Source organism: Strix aluco, chromosome 6 (assembly GCF_031877795.1).
Source record: "Strix aluco isolate bStrAlu1 chromosome 6, bStrAlu1.hap1, whole genome shotgun sequence".
Classification (NCBI taxonomy): domain Eukaryota; kingdom Metazoa; phylum Chordata; class Aves; order Strigiformes; family Strigidae; genus Strix; species Strix aluco.
This window is the reverse complement of record NC_133936.1, coordinates 30,222,008-30,246,086: the sequence shown is the minus strand read 5'-3', so window position 1 is coordinate 30,246,086 and position 24,079 is coordinate 30,222,008. Positions and strand designations below refer to the sequence as shown.

Genomic DNA, 24,079 nt, shown 5'->3' with positions numbered 1-24,079 from the left:
GAGTTTTTTAAAGCATGTTTATGTGACTGCACATGTTTGTGTAAAAAGGGAGTTATGACAGTTTATACCACAAAGGTTACAGTAAGAAAAAGCACTTCTTTATGACAATAATTCACAAATTCACAAGAATCACTTTAATATACAAAGCAATTACTACCATTCTGAAACACAAAGCATCTAGTATGTACATAGTGTTAATAAAATGCATTATAATCCAGTACAATTTTTTTTTAAAAACACAGATAAAGCACAAAAAATTAAGTAAAAAAAAAAACCACAACAGGGATGTTTCTAGATTTTTCGGGAGATGTAAATAAGAATTTTTTCCCCCAATAATGGATTTTCATTTAGTATTTAACTTCCACAAGTATGTGGGAGTCAAGTTCAAATACCCTGTTCTGTGCTGACATGGTTTGGGTAAAGAATCAGAAATGCAGATGAGGTGAACTTACTCTTTCCAGCTTACATTACAAAGGAGAATAATAACCCTCGCTCTGGAAGCTTCCCTGAAAAACGTTGTTCCAAAACAATTTTAAATTATAAATCCAGAGTAGAAACAACTAATTTTTTAAGTGAACAACCAATGTGTGGACAAGTCTGTGGAGGGGTTGGCTGCCAACTAGCACCTCTTCTTGCCCTGTTCCCCATCCCATCCCTAGAAGTTCATATAAGCAGCACAGTTTCAAATCTCATACAAACTCAAAGCTCTAGAGCTTTTTAAAATTAATGTTTTAATATAAATAAATGTCATTACACACACAAAAAATGGAGTGGCACCTGGATAAAACACAATTTGTGGAAAGCATCTGAACAGCCTTAGTTCTTAAGAGTGGCCATTTCCAGATCACTAACTGGCTCACGGCCTTCCTTCCCCGTGCTCTCACTCAGCTATCCCCTAATTTAGAGAAATACATAGCTGAGGCTGAGTGAGTGAACCGACTGCTCCCAAGTCGTGAGTACAGTAAGTGGTCAGCTTACGAAGTGCGCCAACCGCGGGTCATTACAGCCTGTCTCTGGCCCCTTCCCTGCCAGCACACAGCTCCTGAGGACAGCTGGCTTCTCCTGCCTCTCTGCTGGTGGAAGTGACACCTGAACTCACAAACTGCACTTGCAGTACCAGAATGCAAACAGGCCACTGTCTTCATTTGTGCTACACACACTAGCCCAAGCAAGTCTCTTTGCAGGGCAGAGCTTAAATACATTTTAAAAACCACATTCCAAGGCAAAACACTTGAAATGCAAACCCTCTTTGCCAACTGGATCTGGTTCCTTTTCTCCAAAGATGCACAGATTTAAGCCATATCCATCCACAGACCTGAACCTGTCACAAGCACACAGTAGATCAGATTTCAGCACCCTGTTTCTCTTCATCAGTCTGGCTCCTCCCAGACCAACTGAGCTTCATGATACATTCAGGTTTCTGCAAAATCAGTGTCTTTTACAGCTAGCAAAGTCAAAAGCTCAGGGAAATGAGTTCCCAGGCACAGTACAGAGAACCATCAATGTACTGTATACTTTTAAAACCTGCTTACAGTGACAGATTTCAGGGTTATAGCTAAATTATCATTGTTCCTGCAAAAGAAAGGTGGTTGTGCTTTTTCTTATCTTTTAAAGCAGGGTGACACATTGTCAATGTACCTTTGCTTCCTGGTGTCAAAGAACTGGAAAGCCTTTGGATTTATTTTCTTGGAATGCATCTTGTAAAATCTGCAGCCAAATCTCAAATTAAGAAAAGGGGAATAAAGTGGCTGAAAAATAGTTTAGCTTTCCTTCCAAATTAACCTCCCTTTCCCACTTGGGATCACTGAACTAGTTCCATTCTAAAAATAGTTTCACATCCATCCTGTACATACTGCTCTGAGACACCACACACTTAATTCTTTCCAGTCTTCAGTACTGCCAGTTCAGATCTCCTGCCATTTTGAAGTAATGCCTGCTGGATGCCAGGTGCTAATCAGCAAGTTAAATTTGTGAAGGAGTCAACTGCTGTGGGGAGAGGAGTGAATTGTGTGCAGGCAGCAGGATTACAACAATTGTGCCAGGAAGCTTCTCAAGCACACCCAATTGCTCTTAATTTTTTTTGTTCTGTGTTTTTTTTTTTTTTTTTTAAAAGTGCACATTTTAATTAAACATTTACAAAGAATATAGTGTAACAAAAATAAATACATGACCTTTTGGTTAGATCATTGGCAAATGTTACATCACTAACCAGCTTGAGGGTGAAAAAATGACAATAAAAAAAGGGTCTTAGAAAACCAATGAAATCCTTTACATATTGTTATAGATTTGCAACCACTGATATTGAACTTGCTTTGATGGGGAGACTTGTCTTTAACCCACAAAAAGCACTGGCTGTCTGTCATAAATTAAAAAAAAATATAAAATAAACAAGCAGAGGCCAGTTTTCACTAACAGATGACTACTTGCAGGTGCAGTCTAGTGGAAGCCCAGATTTAAAAAAACCTGTAGTACAAATTTAGATCAGAAACTATCAGGGCTGTTTTTCCTTATTAAATCTAACTTTTTTTTTTTTTTTCCTGAGCCTCTTAATGATTCCAAACACCCCACCAATTTTCTGATCAATGTACAAGTACCAGAGAAGACAGTGGTCTACAACACAAATGCCAACTATAGAATAGCCAGAACCTTCAGGTGTCTGTACAGTCCTGACGAGCATCACAGGCTAAAATTGTGCTTTCAGATACAAGCAATGATGCTGGCAACTACCTGATTCTGCTGAAATCACTGCTTAAATAAAAATGCATCGCCACTACCCCAGGAGGAAAACAGAAGTCTTACCAGTGGTTCCTTTAGAAAATAACACCTTAACAACCTTTCCAATTGTTTTGCCTTTGATATATAGCTGCCAAAGAGAGAAAGCACAAAAGTGAATTATTCTGGGGGGTGGTGGTTGTTGTAAAACAACTGTTTACATAATTTCAAAAATCTCCATCAGTAAAAAACCAAAAACAAACCTCACAAAAGGCATGAAAGTTGAAATAAAATTCTTGAAAATGCATAACTGAGAAACAGCACAAAACAAATCAGTAATAAGCGCTAGAATAATGCAGCCCAGAACTACTGGGGCAGGGGGAAGCTTTCACACACGCGCACACATCCACACACACCCAGACACACACAGAAAAGTAAAAATTTTTTCTGACCTCCATATACTATAATACTCAGCATTCCTGACTTAAAAGCTCTCAGAGCTGTAGATTATATACTGTGTGTATATATATATATGTACATATATTATACATACGTATTTTCCAAGAATATCTAAATTAAAAGAGCACCTCTGACAATATCTTAACTGCCTGATCGGTGCTGTTGTTTTGCAAAATAATGACATTACAAAAATTATATTTCAAATCAATTCTTGTTTATTATGAACATAATGGATCTAGCCCTTTCTAACCCTCTCTTCAGGTAAAACAGGCTATCAATTCTTGAAAACTCACAACTGTGAGATATAAAACTAACCCTCCCTCCCCCCTGCCAGCATAATTTCCATCCTACTTCCACATGGCCTTAGTTTATAGAAGCTGATTACCCCAACCTCACTACTTGGTAAATAACATATGAATGGATCCCTGTGTCATATTCTTTCCTTTTTGGGTCAATATGAATAGTAAAGCACGTATGGGTAACCCTAGCCAGCCCTGTACTTGGTCTAATACATTTTTTATTATTGTCATTTAAAATTGCCATTAAATAAATCCCAGCCCCTAAATCCTCAGTGCAGCATAAATAAAAATAAAGATTCTTGCAGATCCCTACGTACTTTAAAATAACGTTCTTTTTCTTAGTGAAACATCATTTGCTAATAAGGTCTAAACTATTAACTCTACATACTTGCAGACCACGTACAGACAAACTGGTTAACAGTTCTCCTCACACTGCCGCACAAATTTGCACCAACCCTGTATTAAAAGAACCCCATCCAGGCACCAGTTTAGGGTCCCTGGTCCATTCAGCTCCCAGGCTTTGTGCTGAGTGACTAGCAGCAAGCGCTAGACACTGCTCATTACCCACTAGGAACAGCTCTGAGATCATGGCTAGCCTCATTTGGGTTCACTGCAAAAACTCAAGTTTTTGCATATGGATGGTTCTACAAAAGAAACAGCCTTAATGTAGGCATGTACAGCCTCTTCTGTGTTTCTCAAAGTTGGAGGAACCATTCTGTATGACTGTATAAATCAGGACATCATGAGCTTCATGTTTCACAGTAATGACTCCTGCATTATCAACAGTACTACTTCAGCACTAGTTCTGAAAAACTGGTAACTGTGTATGTATTCTCTGACTTTAAGAATCACACAATTTTTATAAAAGCATTGCTGAGAATTTAGGGTCTTCTTCAAATTTGCATTGCTAAACTAATAACTTTATCTTCCTTAAATAAAACCATGAAAATCAATTCTCTATGGCAGATAAAAATAGACCATTTATACACCCTCTCAAAACTTGTGAAAATGAATTCTTTCATAATTCTCACGTTCTCTTCTTGAAATACAAAAGTAATTTGAAATTATTGATAAGTCCAGATACAACAATAATGCTGTAAGTTTAACCCTGCTCCTTTTAAAGTCTCTTGGAAACTGAATGCCCTTTCAAATGAGAAAACTAGAACTTTTAATACTGCTTAGCTGAGACTCAACTGCCCAGAGTCTTCCAAATGTTCTTCTTATAACATCACATTGATTGTACGAAGAAATTTATCTTAACTTTATCTTAATTTATCTGATTGTACAATTGAAATTTATCTTAAAAACAGATAGTGTGAATGGGAAAAAAATATTAGCTAATACTTTGCTAGGCAAGGCGTTAGTACAGACCAGAGTCTTATTCATATGCCTCTATACATAGAAGTTTGACCAGAAGCCCAAAGTAAACTTACTCCATCAAATGACCCAAGTTAATATATCAAGACTGGCTTCAGAGGGCCGATAAACAAACTGCACATGATTCTTTCTGACACATTCTTTTGACGACTTCTTGATGTTCTTTTTTGGTTCTTTTTGAGCATGACTCTTTTTGAGAAGTCCTAATGCTTAGTACAGAGTTGTTTCTAAACATGAACTACCTTTTTAACAATGAAAATCTGGGGAAGATCACATTTCCTCAGTGCACACAAAAAATCTGATCTTGTAAACATCTGAGGCACATGAGTAATATTACTCACAGGAATAAATTACTTGGTAAATCTGATTCTTTACATGAAAAAAATCCTCCAAATAAATTAAGAATTTAGCTAGCCTGGCCAGGTACAAACAATTAATATTGCCCCTTGCGAAGCAGAAGCTGGAATATTTGTGTTTGAAGTCCTCTTCAATATTTGAGGTTGTCCTGGTAGTTGTCATACTGCAATTTATGTATGGAAGGCAGCCTCAAAGTTTGAAAAAGAATCCAGCAAACCAGGCTGATGCTTCCATTGAGTACAATAATTTCCATTACATAAGGTAGTGGTAGGGAAATAAATAGCCTCACTGCTTGAGAGGACTTGGGACACAGCCTATACTGTCATCAGGGAGTACGTATGTGGAGTTGGCCACGCTTCAACTGCTTAATTGTTCTGCATACAAATAGGTAGTGCTTTCATGTGTTACCCTTGCTTACTATATGACTGTTTTCGAAACATCACTATTGTACCTTTTTTATTCTGAATTCCCCTCCCATCCAAATATCATTTCCCAAACAATATCCTAGGAAGTTGGAGTTTGCTTTTTGTGCATTCAGAATGCTGAACACACTTGTACACATAAGCTTTGAGAAGCAACAACTCAGCAGTGAAGCTCATTTCAATGCATTTGTTTCTGAGGTATGGAGAAGTTTTTACTAGTCCAGGAGGGTTTAATACAGCCTACAAACCAAAACCCCTCCTGGGCTAGTTTGAAAAAGGTATGTTATCTCCACACTAAGAATGTGACTGTGAAATGCCTTTCATTTGGCATGCCGCTTAGCCGTGTATTTTTATAGTTCATAATGAATATGTGAAATCGATTTGGCAACCATTGCTTCTTCATTTCACCATGCACGCTCCACGTATGTGGCCCACAGTTCTCTGGACCAAGAGGCTGGGGTGGTTCTGTCTCTAAGGCAATGAAAAGAGCTCAGCACAAATTCTTGAAATCATTACAAAAGGACCCTCCCCACAGTAACTTCCCAAGTGACCACTGTTACTCCTTGAAGAGGATGGGGAGACGAGAAAGAAGCCTGTTCTTCTTCACGCTGAGATTGATGATGAAAATAATCTTGTAGGGGGAGAAGTGGAGGCAAGTACTTGAACATTCACAGTTTGATGCAAAGCACAGATGAAGTATATTCTGTAGTTGCTTCAGGCAGTTTTGCGCATAGAAAAAAAGAAATGTTTAGAAAATAAAAAGTTTACTTTGTCTTTCTGGGTATAGCCAGAACCAGTCTCTATCCCACCTGGAGAAGTGAAAATGGGAATCCAAAATTAATCTGATTTGTGGCAGTAAAGGTCCTTAAGTGCTTTCAACTCCTCAATCAGTGTCTTGTTTTGGTTTTCAAGCACAGCCACTCGATTTTCTAGACATTTCACATACTCCTTCTTCTTCCTGCGACATTCACGTGCTGCCTCTCTGCAAAGCAAAAAAGGCCATTCAAATCCAGAACAATCACTTGAAGACATGGGCTACCTAACTGTTCAGGTCAAACCTTTACCTAGCACTGCCATTTTTATTGTTAAGAAATGCAAGTTAGGAAAAACTGCTGCATTCATAACAATTACTCCTCACAAATCACATAACACTCAAGATCCACAGAGCATTTCAACATGCAGCTGCCAGTAAATCAACACCAATAAAATTCTGCTTCTGCGAGAAGAGGATCCTACTCTATGACAAAATTCTGCTTTCAGAAGCCTTTAGGCTGAGTTGAATGCTGCTGCAGTAATTTAATTGATTTTATTATAATAAATAGATGAATAATAAAAACATGGATAAGACCAACGTTCACCTATTAAACTCTTTATAGCCTAAACTCCTCCTTTTGCTGCAGTCCAACCAAATACTAATGGTCAGGATGTTCAACTGGTGCAAAAAAAGCTGTATTTAGAGCATTCATATATCTGCTCTTGAGCAATACTTTAATTTTATTAATAATGTTTGTGTCAATGGAATGATGATATAAATGACTCAAAAAAAAAATCACAAAATAAACAGTCACTAGCAACTGTATCACTCTTTAGTCCTTGTCTGGTGTGCCAGGAACACAGCAGTGTTAATATGCTGAAGCAGATCTTGAGACAGTCAAACTTTTAAGGCTTGCTTGTAGAGACGAGCTGCCTGTAGGTAACTTGGTAACATACTAAGAACACCAATGAAAAAATACCTGAATGTTAATGTGCTGCAGAGCATCCTGAAGGCAGTAATACCAAGGCAGAAGCTATCCTGCACAGCAGTAGTAATGGTACCAATGTGCAAAGTAAGCACAAGGCTAAATGCTGCGTGTGGATGGGAGTCCAGGCAGAAGGCTCTCCTCCGGCAGTGCAGCTTGTCAAAGCCGCACACTGCAGATACATGTAAATGTACACACTTTGCTTCCCCTGAACCTTTAGGTACAAAGCAGAGCAGCTTCCAAAGGAGAGTCTGAGTGTCCCTTCATTGCAAATACTACATAGATCGGTGATACAGTCAATGTTCTGGGAAACGAGAGGACAAAACTGAACCCAGTTCTTCTGTGTATTAGATAAATAGTAGTTATAGTACTAAGTAAAAAAGAACGTCTATTCTGGGACCTACCTCGTAAGAAGACTCTAAAATTAATTTTTGAAATTCAGCTCCACAAATGAGACTCTAGTTTGTAAGCCCTGAAAGGACTCGGGTGTCCATTTGTCACTCCTACAAATACAATTTCACATGCTTGCAGCACTTCAGTGGGCCATGTGCAACATTTAGAGTTTAAGTCATTTTGGGCTGTTACTTGTGTCACCAAAAGATTAAGTACTACTGGATCAAGAAGTTTCTCCCAGTGCAAACTACTAACCTGTCTTCTCGGGTGACAACTTTTTCCTTCTTTTTGTGATTTTTGAGCCAGCTTGAGTTGTATATTAAGCCACCTCAAGTCTGCATGCATGAGTTATTCATTATGAACAGCTAGAGTTATCCTGAATTACAAGAGAGCTTTTAAAATGTAAAATTTACACAGAAAATTTGCACAATAATATCTATGAATATTTACGCTATAATCCTCCAGTAAGTACCACCTCACCATCTGCCTCTCTATATCCCTTTCCCCTGCTTTGCTATGGAGCCTAGATTTGCAAGTATCTATTAAGCAGGCAGGCTAAAAGCACCACATGCAACGCGATACTGTTGCAAAAGCTGTCGATTTAACTCAAGTGGTGGTAATTCCCCATTGTTTTTCTTGGCTTTCCCAAACACAAAAGCTTTCTTTTGCTGGAATAAGACTGCTGACTAAATGAGGGGATTCAGAATGCTAATTAATTTTTTCTCAAATGCAGAGCCTGAAAGGGTGACATCTACTATTCACTGATATCAGAAAAATACATAAAAAGGGGAGATGGGTGGCATTCTGTACAAAAACCTTTAAAAAAAGTGAACTCTGCTGTTCAGCATTATTTACCTAATTAAAGCCCCTCAGATAAGCATTGGGTCTGCTCATGTAACTTTCTATTGTGTTCACAGCTCAGCAATCTATAGAAGATAAATGCACCTGTACAACATAACAGTTTTTTCAGACTGACAGATGAAGTAAACAGTGCTTTCATGGGGCTTCCCCTCCTGAGAGGGGAGGGAAGCACTGTTTTCCCAGCATCAAAGTGTAACATACAGACTCAAATCTGTGGCCTGCGGATGGAGTTCAAGCTTGGTGTGATGGGTCAGCTCAAGGCCCACTCTCTCCCTCTCCCACAGCAGTAGGCTTAAGGAGCATCATGCCCAACTTCTCACTGCTGCTCCCTTCCTTTTCTGCCTCCACTGAGCCCCACCCCAGTAGCCTTGGCTGTTCCTCCTCACACACGAAATCCTACAGGGTCAAGTCTCTCTCTCCCTCTCTTTCAGCCCTTCTGCTGCCACTACTGGCTCCACAAGACTTCAAAAGGAGTAGCTGCTTGTTTAGCCTTTCCTTAAGTCTTTCTGCCTCCAGAGAATAAAACCCAAAGGGCAAGCAGCTAAAGAGAACAAGTGAGACAATCAAGAAAGCACCCATGAAGAGTGCAGGTGGGCCAGCAGCAAGGAGAATGCATGCAGAAGGCTAAGGTAAAGAATCCAGGAAAGGAAACTACATGAATGTATTACCTAAAAAAAATCAACTTACCTCAGTGTTCGTTCAAACAAGTCTCTCACCAATGACTTTTCTCCTTATGGCAAACAAATTCACACACCTCACAAAATTAATCTGACACTTTTACTTAAGGTTTTATAGTCACAATATACGGCATTAGCAGATGCGCTTCTTTGCTTTGCATCTTTAAATAAAGGCAAATTCTTCAGAAAGCATTTCATAAAATGACTAAGAAAGATCAGGATTCTTAGTGCTTAACACTCCAGTTCTGTGCAAAGCTGACTGGCAAAAAAATGATCTAGATGTACATGCCTGTTCTTCATTAGACGCACTTCTCTCTTCCGTGCGGCCTCTTCTGCTGGCTGGGTTGGAAGTGCTGGAGAGGATGCCATGACTACGCCTGGTGCAATGGTGCTGGTAGGGGCAGTGCGAATCTGGTAGGTCTGCACGTCTCCTGAGGCAGCTGAAAGACACAAGGGAACACGATGTCAGCTTGGTGACAGCACTATCACCACGAAGAACACCTAGTCATCTATCTAACCATGCACTCTGGGCTACAGTACAGGAGGGATGACCATCATCTGGGTCATCACTGCTATCTCAGTCTTAGTTTATTAACCTATGCAAAGTTTTAGGCATTCCTGCTGAAGAAGTCTTCACTTGTGCTTCGTAACTTGATTTGTCTTCCTGTATTCTCCCTTAGTATATTTCTTTTTACTTCCCTGGTTTTGGGGCAGTTTTAGCAATTTTAAGAAGATGAAAGATGGCAAGCAGTATTTCTAGCTATGCCCCAAATGTCTATCTACAAAAGAAGAAACTGCATGTGTAAGTATTTGGCACAGAAAAAAGGGTGTAGGAATATAGCATTTACTCCAACAAGAGAGAAATGGTGCAAACTAGACACTCCACTACTTCTCTAGAATGAACAAGGTCTTGGGTTTCTTTTGTTTGTTTATTGTAATCTAGCAGTGTGTTGTATTTGGCTGAGCTTGTAAAAAAAATACAGTATCACCTGAAGAAATCACATGTCCTTGAGAACACAAAAATCAGAAGACCAATGCAACACTAGCATTTTTATTGGCTATGTATTTTCACTGATGCCTGGAGACCTCTTCACTGGGTAACTTTCAAATCACCTGCTTTACAATCATAAAAGCAGGGGTACATCTTTCTGTTATTCTTAATAAACAATTTTTAATACTGCCCAATTTTTAATAAACCAAAACATATATATCTTTTAACACAATAAAAACAGCCAACTTATTTGAAGTAGCCCTGCTTATTCTAAGTGGAGGGCTAGACTAAATGATCTCTTAAGGCACTTTTCTAAATTATTCTATGATTCTAAGACTCAATGATTAAGTACTTGGTGACTACTTACAAAAGCCACAATAGGAAGAAATTATGACTTTTAATTGAAAGGGGGAAAAAATTACTAATAAAGTGTCCTTATAGAAAGCATCAAACACCCTTATTTCCTAACTTTAATGCTTCTCTTTAAATTTACTATTGTCGCAGATGACTATCTGGGAGAACTCGGAACTCTATAAAGTGCTATCAGTTTTTGAAGAACATGTAAAAAAAACTGTGTGGACAAAATACAGGAAATACAGCATGGAAAATGAAAATAAATATATTGGTTTAAGTACTAAACCCAAAATATCCACAATTTTATCAATCTGAAGGGAAAGGTTCCAAGAAAATGAGACAAATAGCTCTGTCCAGAATATCCTTTAATCATGCTAGAAACTTATCTGTGCCAAAGCTGTTAATTCTTTTTCCTGACACATTTGAAGGAGTTAGGTTGGCAACTTATATCTGCATGGAGAAAATGTTACACAGAATGACTGGCTGTGAAGTTTCTCACCTTGTACAACAACCTGGTTGCTGGGCACAAGTATCTGTTGTCCATCTGTGGTCTGTGCATATTGTAAAATGGTGGTGCCAGGTTGGGTTGCAGCTGCATTGGTCATAGTCAATGTCTGGAGACCTTGTACTCCATCTGTGCCATTGTTAGACAACTGTATTGCTCCTCCTTGGGTAATAGCAACTGAAGACAAAAAAAAAAAAATTGACACGGCATTTAAGACACTAATTCTAATTTACGCATTAACTTAGAGTATTCAACCTAGATATGGAAGAATATTGATCTGAGTTAAATCCCTTGAACGCTTATACACCCTTAAACCAGACACATGGCTTTAGTGTACATTAAAAAAATCATGCTTTGAAAATAAGTTTCCAATTTTTCATGAGACCCATATTTTTGGGGGGGCCAAAAAACACAGCCTAAACCACGAATTAGTTTCTCTGATAAAATGGCATCACACAGAGGAGCTACAATTCTTCCCCACGGAATATTTTTTAATTTGTTAGTTAAGATTTTTCTTCTTGGTTGGTTTAGGTCTTTTCCTCAGTCCTTTCTTTTTTCTTCTCATCTGAAATTCCTCTCCTCTTCCATGCTTTATGCCCTTCAGTCTCCTCTGTTGCTATTGCTATCCATCTTGTGTGTCACTTTCTTCTTGCTTTGGCTTTTTTTCTTCTGATTGTATCCCCCCTTCTCTACAAACTCCTCAGCACCTTCCTAGCAGTGTTTTCATTCATAAAGGTCCAGTTTTCATACTTTTTTTTTCCTTCAAGCAGTCCTATTTTGCTGACTTTTTTTTCCTTTCCTTCCCTCAATCCTGTCATGCAAGTGTACTGAGACATCACCCCTTATTCATGATTCTACAGAATTTCATTGTGTTCCTATATACAGACACACCAAAATCTCAAGTATCTGCACAAGCAGTTGTTTTACAGTTATGGTATGAAAGCAGAGTTAACCACATCAATTTCAATAAAATTAAGTAGGGTATTAGGCAAATTGACTAAGGAGTAAACAGAGACACAAAATTTTAAAGAGATTTTAAGAGAAAGACGTAAACAAGTAGTTCTTTCTCCCTTTTGTATATTTAATACCGTGTGTGTTTGTGTGAGACAGCATGTGAATTCTAGGTTTACTGCTGTATCCTCAATCCTTTAAGTCAAAGCACTAGATCTATAAAATCTAATGAATAAATAAAACACAGAAACATATATTTATGAAGTACATATATTTATGAAGTATTTTAAACAAGGTTGCTGAAGTTCTTTATTTTCAGGACTTTCTAAAAATGCAATTGCAGACTGTAATGTTTTTTCTATTAATGAGGTTACAATTTTGTGAACCAGTATGAATAATCTGCCAGGAAAAAAATGAAACTTCTGAATTACCTCATCTGGTTCCTGAAGTGAAAAAGTTTGTAATAGCATTATGATTAGTTCATACTTTGCCTCAGGATGTATTTAGCTGCACTAACTGGCAAGCAGTCCCAGAATGTTAACTGAACATTTAAAATACTTACAATAGGAATGTGTTTAAAAGGCACAGTTATCAAACAGTCATATTAAAGTAATCTTATTTTCACCTCCTGCTTTGTCCTAGTCCAAACAGTTATAGAAATAATAGTTCTTCATCTTCTCATCCCCACTTACTAGCACCACTGAGAAATTCAGACTACATACTGTACTGCCCACTGCTGGTTTGGTAAATGGGAGTTGGCACCGTAACAGTGGCGATGGCAGGTGCTGCTGTTTCCTCTTCAGACTTTTCTTCTTCGATCCTTGGCACTCCTGGGGCGTCTGAGGACAAGTCATTCAAAATTTTTCTGGCAAAGACAGTGTGTTGTAGAGATTTTAATAAAAATTGGAAAAAAAAAAAAGTCTATTTGATACATAATGCTGGAGAAAACTGAAAAGTGCAGTAAGCCAGCAAGGAAAATACGGGTGCAGAATGAAAAACCTGCACTATCTTCAAACTTATTGAAGAGGATTGTTCAAAGTGCCATGCACAGATGGGCAAAGGAGCCAGCACAGAACAGCTGTGCTTATCAACACAAGATACAGGTGCTTCTCAACAGGTTCTTCTCACCCCAAGATACAGCTATCACAACCTTCCCTTGTTCTTAAACACATGTTTCTCTCTCATCCATTTTCACTTGTTTCCTGCTTTTAGTCACACAAAGATTTGACGAAAGCAAAAGTACGTAAAAACCTATCTCCTCACTTACATTAGGGGAACTGCTCCGTTTCAGAGACCATAAAGGCCTCAGCCAGAGAGCTGAATATAAAGGAAGTTAGCAGAAATGCTTGTGAAGAGAAATCAGTTTATAATGTAACACCTGACAATACCGAGTGTTTGAGTGAAGTCACAGAGTTATGTTTACAGGTGCCCTGTCTGAGAAAGCTGTGAGATTAACATGGGTAAAGGGAAGAACAGTTTGTTTAACTACTTCCAGGGGTTAATTATCCAAAGCCAAAACATCACTCCTACAGGTCCCACTGAACATGACTGTAAGACTGACCATAGCAGTTACTGCAATTTGCATCATTCAGACCAAACACTGTCCCTCAGAGGACTGTCAAGCCCTTTTCACTAGTGGTATATTCTATTAAGTCACTGCAAAATGCTACTTAGGTAAAGGGTAACATTTTTTGTAATTCTCATATGTTTTCATGTGGACTATCACTAGAACTCAAAGTGTGATGAAGCAAACACAGCTGCAGACAGCAAGCTCCAAGACAACACTAATTTCTTAAATAAGGCTCCTAAGGCTTTGAGAGCGAGAACATCTGTATACAGCTACTGGGGAGAGCAGTCACTCTGCTAAGCAACTTGACAAACAGAGCTTTGCTGCTGCTGTTTTGACTCTGAGTGCGTGCAAGAACCCCAGCATTGCACAAGCACTCCACTTTGCCAAGCACCACTTAGACAAATAAAAAATTCCCATCCAGAGAGTTTGCAGTCTAGGTGCTAGACCAGAAAAACTAGTAGACAGAACAGATGAAAAAATATGGAGAGAGCAGGGAGGATGAGGAACAAAACCCAAGAAGCTCAAAATAGAAAAGAAGAAACTACAGCTCACCACTTTTTAAGCTCATATCAGATACAATCTGGTGGTTAAAACCAACCTTTGCCATCATAAAGGTGGATTTAAGATAGAAGGTGGCATCTTTACAAATATAGGAGCTATGAACTGACATGGGGAACACGTGATGTACTTCAGTAGCAGGATCAAAGTGGAGTTTCTGAGGTAGAGCATAGCTTTCAATTCTGTGAAGCTATCTGTACCTAATCTTGTCTCTGGGGCCAGTTACAGCAGCTTGAATAATGCCAACTGGGAACTCACTAAACACAGCAGTAGTCTGGCTCGGCCTTTCTGACGTGACCCCTACGCCGGCTCAGAGGCTGAGCTGTGTATACAAGTTTTACAATGACAAAGTTTTGCTGAGTCACCAGGATCTGGTTTGAGGACAGAGGCTGTGCTGTGGCATCAGTGTATGCAAAGGAGTCCATCTTAATGAGAAGTTAGCATGCACAAGTACCCTCTTCTCAATTTTGCTGCTTGTTTACTTAGCTCTGTTGTCTCATGATATACAGCCATTCTTCCATATATAGTAAAAGCGAGTGTCTCACTGCAGAAGCAGATTGCAAGGAAGTCTGTGGCAGCCTTGAAGTTAGCAACACTGCTCCTCACAATAAAGATATCTTCCCAGATCTATTATAGCTAGGGATCTTCAGCAATGATTTTCACTATCTTCAGCAGAACAGCCTTGAAGGCTGCTGGAGAAGGTAGAAAATAATTGGCAAGTGCTAAAAACAAATAATGGTTGAGATATGCTCAGGCCTCAAGCTTAGCTTATATTTCTAAGGCTATGCTCATAAAGAAAAAAGGAGCATCTGAACTTTCTGAATCAGCAGGAATCCACAGGTCACTTAAAACCTGCTGAACTCCAGAGCTGTTCCTTAATGTTACTTAGCATGTTTTAAGAATGAAAAGTGAGATTTAGTACAGCCACAAAAAGCTATGCAAGGGCTTAATTAATAAGTAACATATGACTGACAACATGTGAAGGAGCACCTCAGTTGGTCTTACCGCAGAAGTATTTGCCATGACAACTAAAGATACTAGATGCCTATCACTACAATCAACTCATACCCTGACTTCTTGAACTTTAAACACAATCAATTTTGCTTAAGCAGAAATTCTCTCTGAGCCATATAACACATGTTCATTGAAAGTCTCATCAGAGAAAGGAATTAAGTTTGATTGCCGCTAGCATTTCAACAATAATGAAAAACAACAGAGCTGATTTTTTGCAGACTCTAGATTATAGAGAAGCAACTTTCTCGAAAAGCTTCAGTGTATTTCATGTATTAAGTATCCATTAAAGCTATTTCTTAAGGCATCTAGCAGGATGATACCTCAATGTTTCACAAATGTGGCAATTAGTTTATTCTCAGCTCATTTCTGTCTTAATGGGTGTAACAGCTGAGGTTTCTTCCTTCTCCTCCTATTTGCTTATCTCTTAACATTCCCATTCCATGGAAAGACATTGCAGAAGAGAGATTTCAGTTAAATGGTAAATGTAGAAATAACTATACAATCACACTGTTCATCTCCTCACGTGAAGAATGCATCCATCAAGCAAAATGCTTCTCCTTTTAACCTCCATACCTGTAGGAGGGTCGTCTGGAAAGAATTTCTCTTCGTTTCTGTGAGTCTGTGACACTGTCTACTGATTCCTGTGAATCTTCACTTTCTGCTATAGTGGAGATCTGTAAATAAGAACAGCAAGCAAACTTAACAAGACACTTCCAATGTCTTTATTTTAAGGAAATGTTGACATCCTGTGAAAAACCCTACAATGCAAGTACTCTACAGTGCTTCTACCTAGGCAATGAACAGAAAGGGCAGGCTGTTTAGTCACAAATCCAGTGAAGAACGACCACAGTCAGTTATCCACCTGTGAGAATGTCCTTTATAATTCAAATACTCCAATAAGAAAATATAAACAGTAATTACATAGACTTTTTGCTTTCCATGACTCCTTGTTTCCATCCATTTTAAGGAAACAAGGAAAGACTTTTTAGTAAAATTTAGGGAGAGAATAACTAAAACCAAATCAAGATAGCAGAAATATTTGGAAACAAATAGCAAAATACTGAAGCTGAGAAACATCCATTTATAAATAATTGGGTAGATATGTTATAGAAAGACTGCCTTTGGTGGGGGGAATTGTCAGGAAAATGTCATACATGAAGATGCACTGCTGCAATTCTGAACATCTGTGCTAAAAAAAGACAAAGTTTATGAAGGAAAGCTAAAATGTTTGTATAGATCATATTTCAATAATTTTATACTCAAAGTGTGCCAAAAATGTAGAAATATCTCCAATCCATAAAAACAGAGACTGTTTTCCAAAAGACTATAGTCACGTGACAAATATACAAAAGCTAAAGCTAGTGAATAGAGAAATGCCTGTGTGAGAAACATACCTCATAGTCTGACATTTTATGCACTGTAGGGAAGATTCCAAAAAACCTTGCTGGCGCCTAAATCTCAGTTATCAGATAGAGGGCCTGAACTGGTCCAAGGCTGACTGTGAACTACTGGGCTTTGAATACCCAAACAGGCTGGCTTTGCACTGAGCCAGCTGAATTCCAAGCATGGTTTCATTGTCAGTCTCTTATCGTCCACCTCTGGGCTAGTAACTTGTGCACTTATCTGAAAACTGTTCACCTCTGATAGATGAAAACTCTAAACTTTTGACTTCAATGGCTGAGAAGGGTAGAGCCTGCCAGAAACTCAGCACTAAAGCTGACAAGGAGTAAACAAAGATTATTATCACAATGGCCTAGTTTTAAATTATGCATGCCTTATTATTTTTTAAAGTAATACCCAGCTAAATATCTATATCAAATAGTCACAATGTCTACTTTTTAAAACTAAGTATTTTTTGAGCTCTGTGTACTAATAGCAAAGGAATGATGTACAGTCCTTGCCCTGTGTAGCTCCTGTATGCCAAGCAATTTCTCCTTCTGCATTCAGTAACACTGAGCTTAAAGTGTTTAAAAAAAAAGTTACAGGTTTTAAAGATTTCAAACTACTTGTCTCCTATGTCTTCAAGCTACCTCATCATATTGCATTATCTGTCTTGCTTTACAGAAGAGAAAATGCTAAGGCTTTACAAACCCAACAACATTCAACAGGCAAATTTTAAAACCATTTTTATGAGAGGACTGATAGGTTTATTTTAAGGACCATTAACATACAGACATCTGTTTTGTAAACCAATGCAAATATTTTCTAAGAAGCAAAGACTCTCATCCCAGAATATCAGCCTCATTAATGATTAAAGATTACATTATTAAAAAAAAAAAATCCCTTTTGTTCACTTCAGAATAATATGAACTCTTACTCAATAAAGATGTATGAAAATACAGCAGAGAGAAAAAGTAGAGTAATACTCTAAGAAAAACCATGAAGCTGTTAAACTCACCACCCAAACTCTAGAAGGAAATGAAACAGCAGTGTTTGAAAGTGAAAAGTGGTTAAACCAGAACAGACAACAAGTCACAGAGTAGCCAATACTGTACAGATTTTGCCTTCAAATTGCTCTTGAAAGTTTATATAAGCAAAAACACAATCCAGGACACAAACACATTAGAAACCAGTGAACTGGCAGGTCTATTCAAAAGGCCCAATTCATGTATTAGCAATTTCTTCAGTCAGTACCTGAACTGTCTGGACCTGTGGAGACTGAATAACTGACGGCTGGGCAGCCTGAATTACTCCATGCACTTGAACCGTCTGCCCATTGGGCAGCTGAACTAAGGTCACCGTGGGCGCAGAAGACGTTGCGTGAGCTGCTGGCATAGATACCTGCAAAGAAGAGACAGTGAGAATAAATTAGGTTACTGGAAAATCTTACTTCACTACCACTTTCACTTTTTGGTGAAATAATTATGTCTCTTCCAGACCCCAGTTAGATGACCCAAATGTTTCAGCATAATATAAAACCCCTGAACTGACTAAGCCCAACATCTGACCTACTTTACAGATTAATCTAATGCAGAATTTCTGCAGGCTCAAAACATCGCTTGTAAAACCACTGACAAGAATGAGAAAAACACAACTGCCTCTATTTTGAGGTAACCTAATAAAAACACATTATTACCTTTCGCTTACTTCAGTTAGCTATTGCTAGGACTCGGGTATACTCCTACAGACACTGCTGAGTCAAAGGCAGAAACATATGGGAGTGGAGCTATTTTTGTTCTCACTCAAGAAAATGAAAAGTGTTTGCCAGATGTAAGAAGTTAAAATTTTTAGGGAGTTGTACCTTTCAGACTTTCTAGAGACTAAACCATATTGAGTAGCTGGCAAAGTCCACTTAAATGAAGAAAACTGACCATGTGTTCAGACAGAAAACCCATGGGTTTGCAGCAGAAACAAATGGTTTGTAGGTAGTTATTGTGATTCAGTGTAACGGGTCAACACAAACTCTAGTCTTAGTTTCTTTGTTTCTACAGCACAGACCTGTATGCATAGCGGCTACGCCACCAGGGAGACACTAATGAGTTCAGCCCAGGCACGCCTGTCCTGCGCAGGGCCTTGGGCTCTGAGGACAGCGATGCCCACACAAAACTGTTCACGTCATGCGGGAAGTGGCACTCTGGCAGCTCACAAGGACTGTTACGGGCAGCTGAAGGGCCATGCACCAAGGTTGCTACATGGCTGGGCGGATGCCCCAGTGCACGTCCACTACTCAGCAACTGTCTGGTGACACGATGAGCGCGTTCACGGCTGGGGGGCTCCTGAAAGGCAGGAGGGTGCCAGGGCTGCTGTGCCAGCGCACACAGCCCTCGGTTTGTGCCCGACTCACACCATCACAGCCCTTGGAAGGACTGCAGGCAAACGCGAGCTGCTCTGGCAGACCTCAGCCAGGTCATGGGTCACTGACTAGCCAGTCTTCTTCTAAACACTCAAGTTTGGAAAATTTAACAATCCTCCAGTGTTCAATGGCATTTACAAGAAATTTGATCCACGTAGCTACAATGCGAGAAGGGGCTGCACTGCTGTCCTACCTAATCTCAAAGAGCTGCTATGTACCAGCTGCAGAAGTAAATCCTCTGCTGTCCCCATGAACATGTGGTTCTCAAAAAGCTGCAGTAGCTGATCTCTGAATTTCCATAAAATCCGCTACTTACAAGGAAATCTTGCTTAACAAGAAAACTAAAGGGAATTACATGTAGACCTCTCTCCTCCACATCTGTCTCTCCCTAATCCACAAATTTGTGTTTGCCTTTACCTTCCTTTTTCAGGGAAACAGCTGCAGCATTATGTGGTGGTACTTAACTCACATCTGAGAGAAACTGGGGCTGAGATTAACATAAGTGCACTTTCCTTTGGCAAATTATATTCCTTTGCCAAGCAACCTTTTTTAATAATGCATGTCTGACTAAATAGTCCTTGGCAATGACGGCAAAACTGATCAACTGGAGGCCACTCTGTGGTTGAATTAAGCCAACAGCAGAGTGTAACTTCCACAGATGTCTCTGACTCATACCTCGTGGAACTGGAACGTGTTTCCTTTTGACTCTGAAAACTACTCTGAACTCACTAAAAATGCAGCAATTAAACTAAGCTTACAAGAGGGGTGACCTTAGAAGAGATAATGAAAGAATTGACATAATTAGTTATTTAGATTTGCCTAAGCCTCTGAGGGCACTACCTAATGCCAAACACTGCCACTTCACATATTAAAAATATTGTAATAATGTAGCACTAATGTGAACAAGACAAGGAATTACGTTTAGACTGTTATATCACTTCCACAAGGAATATAAAGCCTGGGGAAAAGCTATGGTGCAAATAATACAGTGAATGACAACAGAAGAAATGAGGAAAAATATAACATATTTCTTTGTGGTTCACATGGATTTTAACCATAGTTGTAGAGCTTCTTCTCACTTGGAAAAAATTCTCATTCAAGCACCGGGGTAATTTTGCCCAAGTAAAGTGCATTCAACCCACTGCATACTTGTAAATTCAGCTACCTGGAGGTTAGTATGCTAGTACATGAATTTAAAACATTCTTGCTTCTCTGGACTAAATCTTAATGCATACCAAGTGAGAAGCAGTTTACTGGTTTTGCAAGAGAAATAAACTACTTCCACTCGGTTCACACTGAAGTGTTATTCACACCACCTACATCCTGTGCCTAAGTTAGACAGTGAGAAAACTGCCCAAAGAGGCAAGCTGGTGCAGGGCAGCTGGTGGCCTGTAAATTCACACTACTGCTTCACTCAACAAAATCACCCTGTGCATTTTAACAGCTCCAGTCGCTATACTATCACTTGAATGGAAGTGCACTACCTCTGGTTTACCAAAAGGTATAATGCTATTAATTATAAAATTATAAGTGGTTTAACACTTGTGCTACTTAAAAGACACTCAATTCCCCAAACCATAAGATCTAAAAAACCCGTTTGTTCTTTGCAGACTGCAAACAGTTTTAAAATTAAATGGTTACAGAAGAGAGCTGAATAGATTCTGTACTCATTTATACAATGGAGATGCTTCTGCCAACCATCAGTGTATCCAAGAATGAAACCAGGTTCCAAAATTAGAGATGTAGCTGGGACGGCATTTCTTGTCTCTCCAAAATAATTTGGGGATAATAAATTATCTACTACTGCCTCTCTAAACAGCCAACAATTCTGTGAAATTCTGGAGACAAGAGGATAACACAAGCTGTCAAATGCCAGGTTGTTCCACTTGATTATAATGCTTATAATATTAATCCCATCTGATAAGATGTTGTATTTGCTGCATTATTTATCTATATTTTCAGTTTGTTTTCTTCAGAATTAAACTGACTGCTATAGACAATTTTCTAACAGAAAACATAACAGCAAAACAATCCAGTCAATCCAAAAAAGACAGTCAATTACATGTTTTGAAAAAAACACCCTTCAGTGGTATGGTTATGGTAAAGAATGCTAGAAATATTTTCATTCATTATTCTGTTAACGTTACACAGTTTACACACATACAGTTCTTCAGAACATAGCCTAATGTGATGGGAAGTTAAAAATCTCTACTGCTTTAAAAATGTGAAGACAAACATTAAAGGAACTATACATCGCACCTGTTTCAGAATCATCAATGGAACCTTCTCTCAGGCCCACGAGCAGACATTATCCCTATTAAAAAAAATTATCCAATAGGTAAATCTATTACACCATATGATTTTATACCTGGGCTAACGTTGCAATCTGTGGTTGTGCCTGTACTGTCATCTGTTGGGTTTCTGCCTCTGTAACGGCTGCATCTCCACTCTGCTGGTTCTCTGCTCCAGATTCCATGGTCATTTAGTTACCTACAATCACAATATTTATCGTAAGTCTGGGTTGGTATGCAAGTCCATTATTCTTGGTGGATCTGGTAGCAATCACTGCAGCTGAATTCCCATTACTACATACTGCTTTAATTTGCTTATTAAAATGTTGCCAAACTATTAGCATTCAGGCAAAATTTTTCCATGCCAGGTGTCTGCCTCAGATTGATTTTTCTGTGTGAACATTTCTGAAAAACAGGTCCAGTCTCCTCCAATAATGAGATCAGAAAAAATGTGTTTTGCTCATCTTAAAAAAATTGCTTTAGCAACTCACTATGATGATGAGTACCTCTGCAATTTGTAATAACGACCAGCAGTTTGTCAGGAAGAGCACTCCCTCAGTGCCAAGGTGACAATATGCCCTGCTACAGCCCCCCGCAACTGCAATTTGCAGATAACCAATAACAACTGCTTCTGTTTTGGGCACTTAGTTTTCAGCTTTCTTCTGTCTAAACTAAATATGCAACATCTCCATGCAAATTCTTTCCACAACCAGACTCTGTATGGCCCTACATCACAGCAAACTTAGTCTTTTCTACTCGGTAAAGTCAATACACATAACGATGGAAGCCATTTCTACTTGAACCTTAGTACAAATAAATATTTATATGTTTAGAGGTACATAGTAGTTTGACATGACCTAAGTTTTGTATCATATACAGCTCCTAATATATTTATATTTCTAAGCAATAACTGAGCAAGCCTAGATCACTAGAACATACAACTCTATAAAAAGAGGTTGCATAACTTCCAAACCCATGCATGTAGGCAGAGTGCAATGAATGTTAAATTCTGCACTGATCTGTGAAAATTACTTTTGAGTTCTTTAAATACTGATATGAAAATATTTAATTTATAAAAAAGAACTTCAAAACACAAGGAAATGCTCCAAACGGTGATATAGCAGTACGACTGTATTATACAGAACTGCAAATACCAAATATTAAGAATGGACATTACCTCCACAGCCACAATACTAATCCTGTGCACTGCCCTGTGCTGCCCTATCTACTCAGGCCTCTGGCTACCCTGAGGCAGCACACCTCTCTTCTGAGCTGGAGCAAAACAACCAGTAGAGCATTTCTGCTTTGGGAAAGGGCCTGGAGGCAGAGGATGCACAGATCAGAAGAAAGGTGGAAAGAAGGAGAAATGCCCCTCTCCTTGCTCAACTTCATTGGCCCTCCAAGGAAAAGACTCAGAAGTATCAATGCAGGTGGTAGTACCATGATCACATTGAAGACATTTCATTTTAAAGACAAGGTCAGGGAAACTTTCCTTTCAATGCAAACTATACTTCAGTATTACAGGAAAGAAAATACTCTTTGGAGATGTGCTGCTTAAAGCAGGAGAATCACAGTTCAACCCTAAGTATATGAAATTTCTGTCTTACAGTGAACGATTGCTAATCAACAAAGGTAAAACAGCATTTCAAAGTAGCAGCTGCATCTCACATCAAAAGAAAGCAAGTCAATGTATATAAATCAAAACCTGTATATTTAGTACTGAAAGTGACTGTTCAAATAAGCTTTTGTGTTTGTGAACACTGAAATGTTTAAGTACCAAATATTTAGTTCCAACATCAGTTTAGAAACTCTTAGGAAATGAAAAGAAGGAAAAGAATTAAACCTGATTTTCCTTAAAAACAAACTGTGAAAGAAAACTTACAAATTTTTTGAAAAAGCAGATTAAATTCTTCTAAGCACCCAGAATTTTGTTCTGCCTCTCCCTGTTGCCATGATTTTTGTCCCACATAAACCAAGTAATGCTTACAGGTAAACAACACTCTACCTATATGTATATACTAGTAAACTGGCCATGAAATAGATTAATTGTAAACTCACTGCATTTTAAGTAGTCTAGACGTTCTAATTTTTATAAGAATTTCAAGAATAGCCTGCATCCATGCAAATACAAATCCATTGTTTCCTACAGTACCAAGTTTTCTCCACGTTGCATTTCATCTTCCAGAAAGCACAAAAGAAAATCCATGCACTATTACTATTGTGTAATACACAGCACCAAACATTCTCAAAGGCTTAATTAATGACAAGTTTAAGTGGTTTTCTACCCCAACTTAAACACACAAGTTGTATTTTAACAGTCGTAGTCCCCTATGTTATATGCCCAATTTTTTTTTGAGTATTCTGTATTTTCAAAAGTGCAAACTACAAACCAGACCCTTTGATTTTTATAATTTTTAAGGAGATATCTAGTTTTATCACTTTTTTTGTGAGTATCAGCCAGTTTGACCAAGGTAAGCAAATCAACAATTTTCCCCCAATTCCTTATGCATGTATCCTGGTGACTCCAGCCAAAAGACTACCTCATCAGAACCATTTCAGGAGCAGATCTTTTGCATCAGCAACATCTCCCAGCCAAGCATTTGAAAAGAACTTTAAAAAACAATTTTCCAGCTACAAATTCAAGTATGTTGCAAAACTAATAATGCTTTTGCTTGCTGACAGAAATCATGAGTCCAATATGGAGTCAACTGCTATACAAATGGGACTAGAAACAGATGAAATGTTTAAGTGAGGAG

The 24,079-nt window shown here is 38.6% G+C and overlaps 1 protein-coding gene across 4 annotated transcripts in view; it reads right to left on the bottom strand.

Annotated features, from left to right (window-relative positions):
* Positions 1–24,079, bottom strand: part of CREB1 (cAMP responsive element binding protein 1) — a 39,958-nt gene continuing 15,879 nt past the window's right edge. For 3 of the 4 annotated variants that reach the window (XM_074829380.1, XM_074829381.1, XM_074829379.1), the window contains 7 exons: positions 21,401–21,522; positions 17,874–18,020; positions 15,813–15,913; positions 12,820–12,962; positions 11,141–11,323; positions 9,582–9,736; positions 1–6,604 (listed from right to left, as the gene is read on the bottom strand). In XM_074829380.1, coding sequence (XP_074685481.1) covers positions 6,464–6,604; positions 9,582–9,736; positions 11,141–11,323; positions 12,820–12,962; positions 15,813–15,913; positions 17,874–18,020; positions 21,401–21,514 — 984 coding nt within the window. In that variant the 5' untranslated portion in view covers positions 21,515–21,522 and the 3' untranslated portion in view covers positions 1–6,463. The remainder of the gene's footprint in view (positions 6,605–9,581; positions 9,737–11,140; positions 11,324–12,819; positions 12,963–15,812; positions 15,914–17,873; positions 18,021–21,400; positions 21,523–24,079) is intronic. The other variant, XM_074829382.1, reaches the window with a different exon arrangement.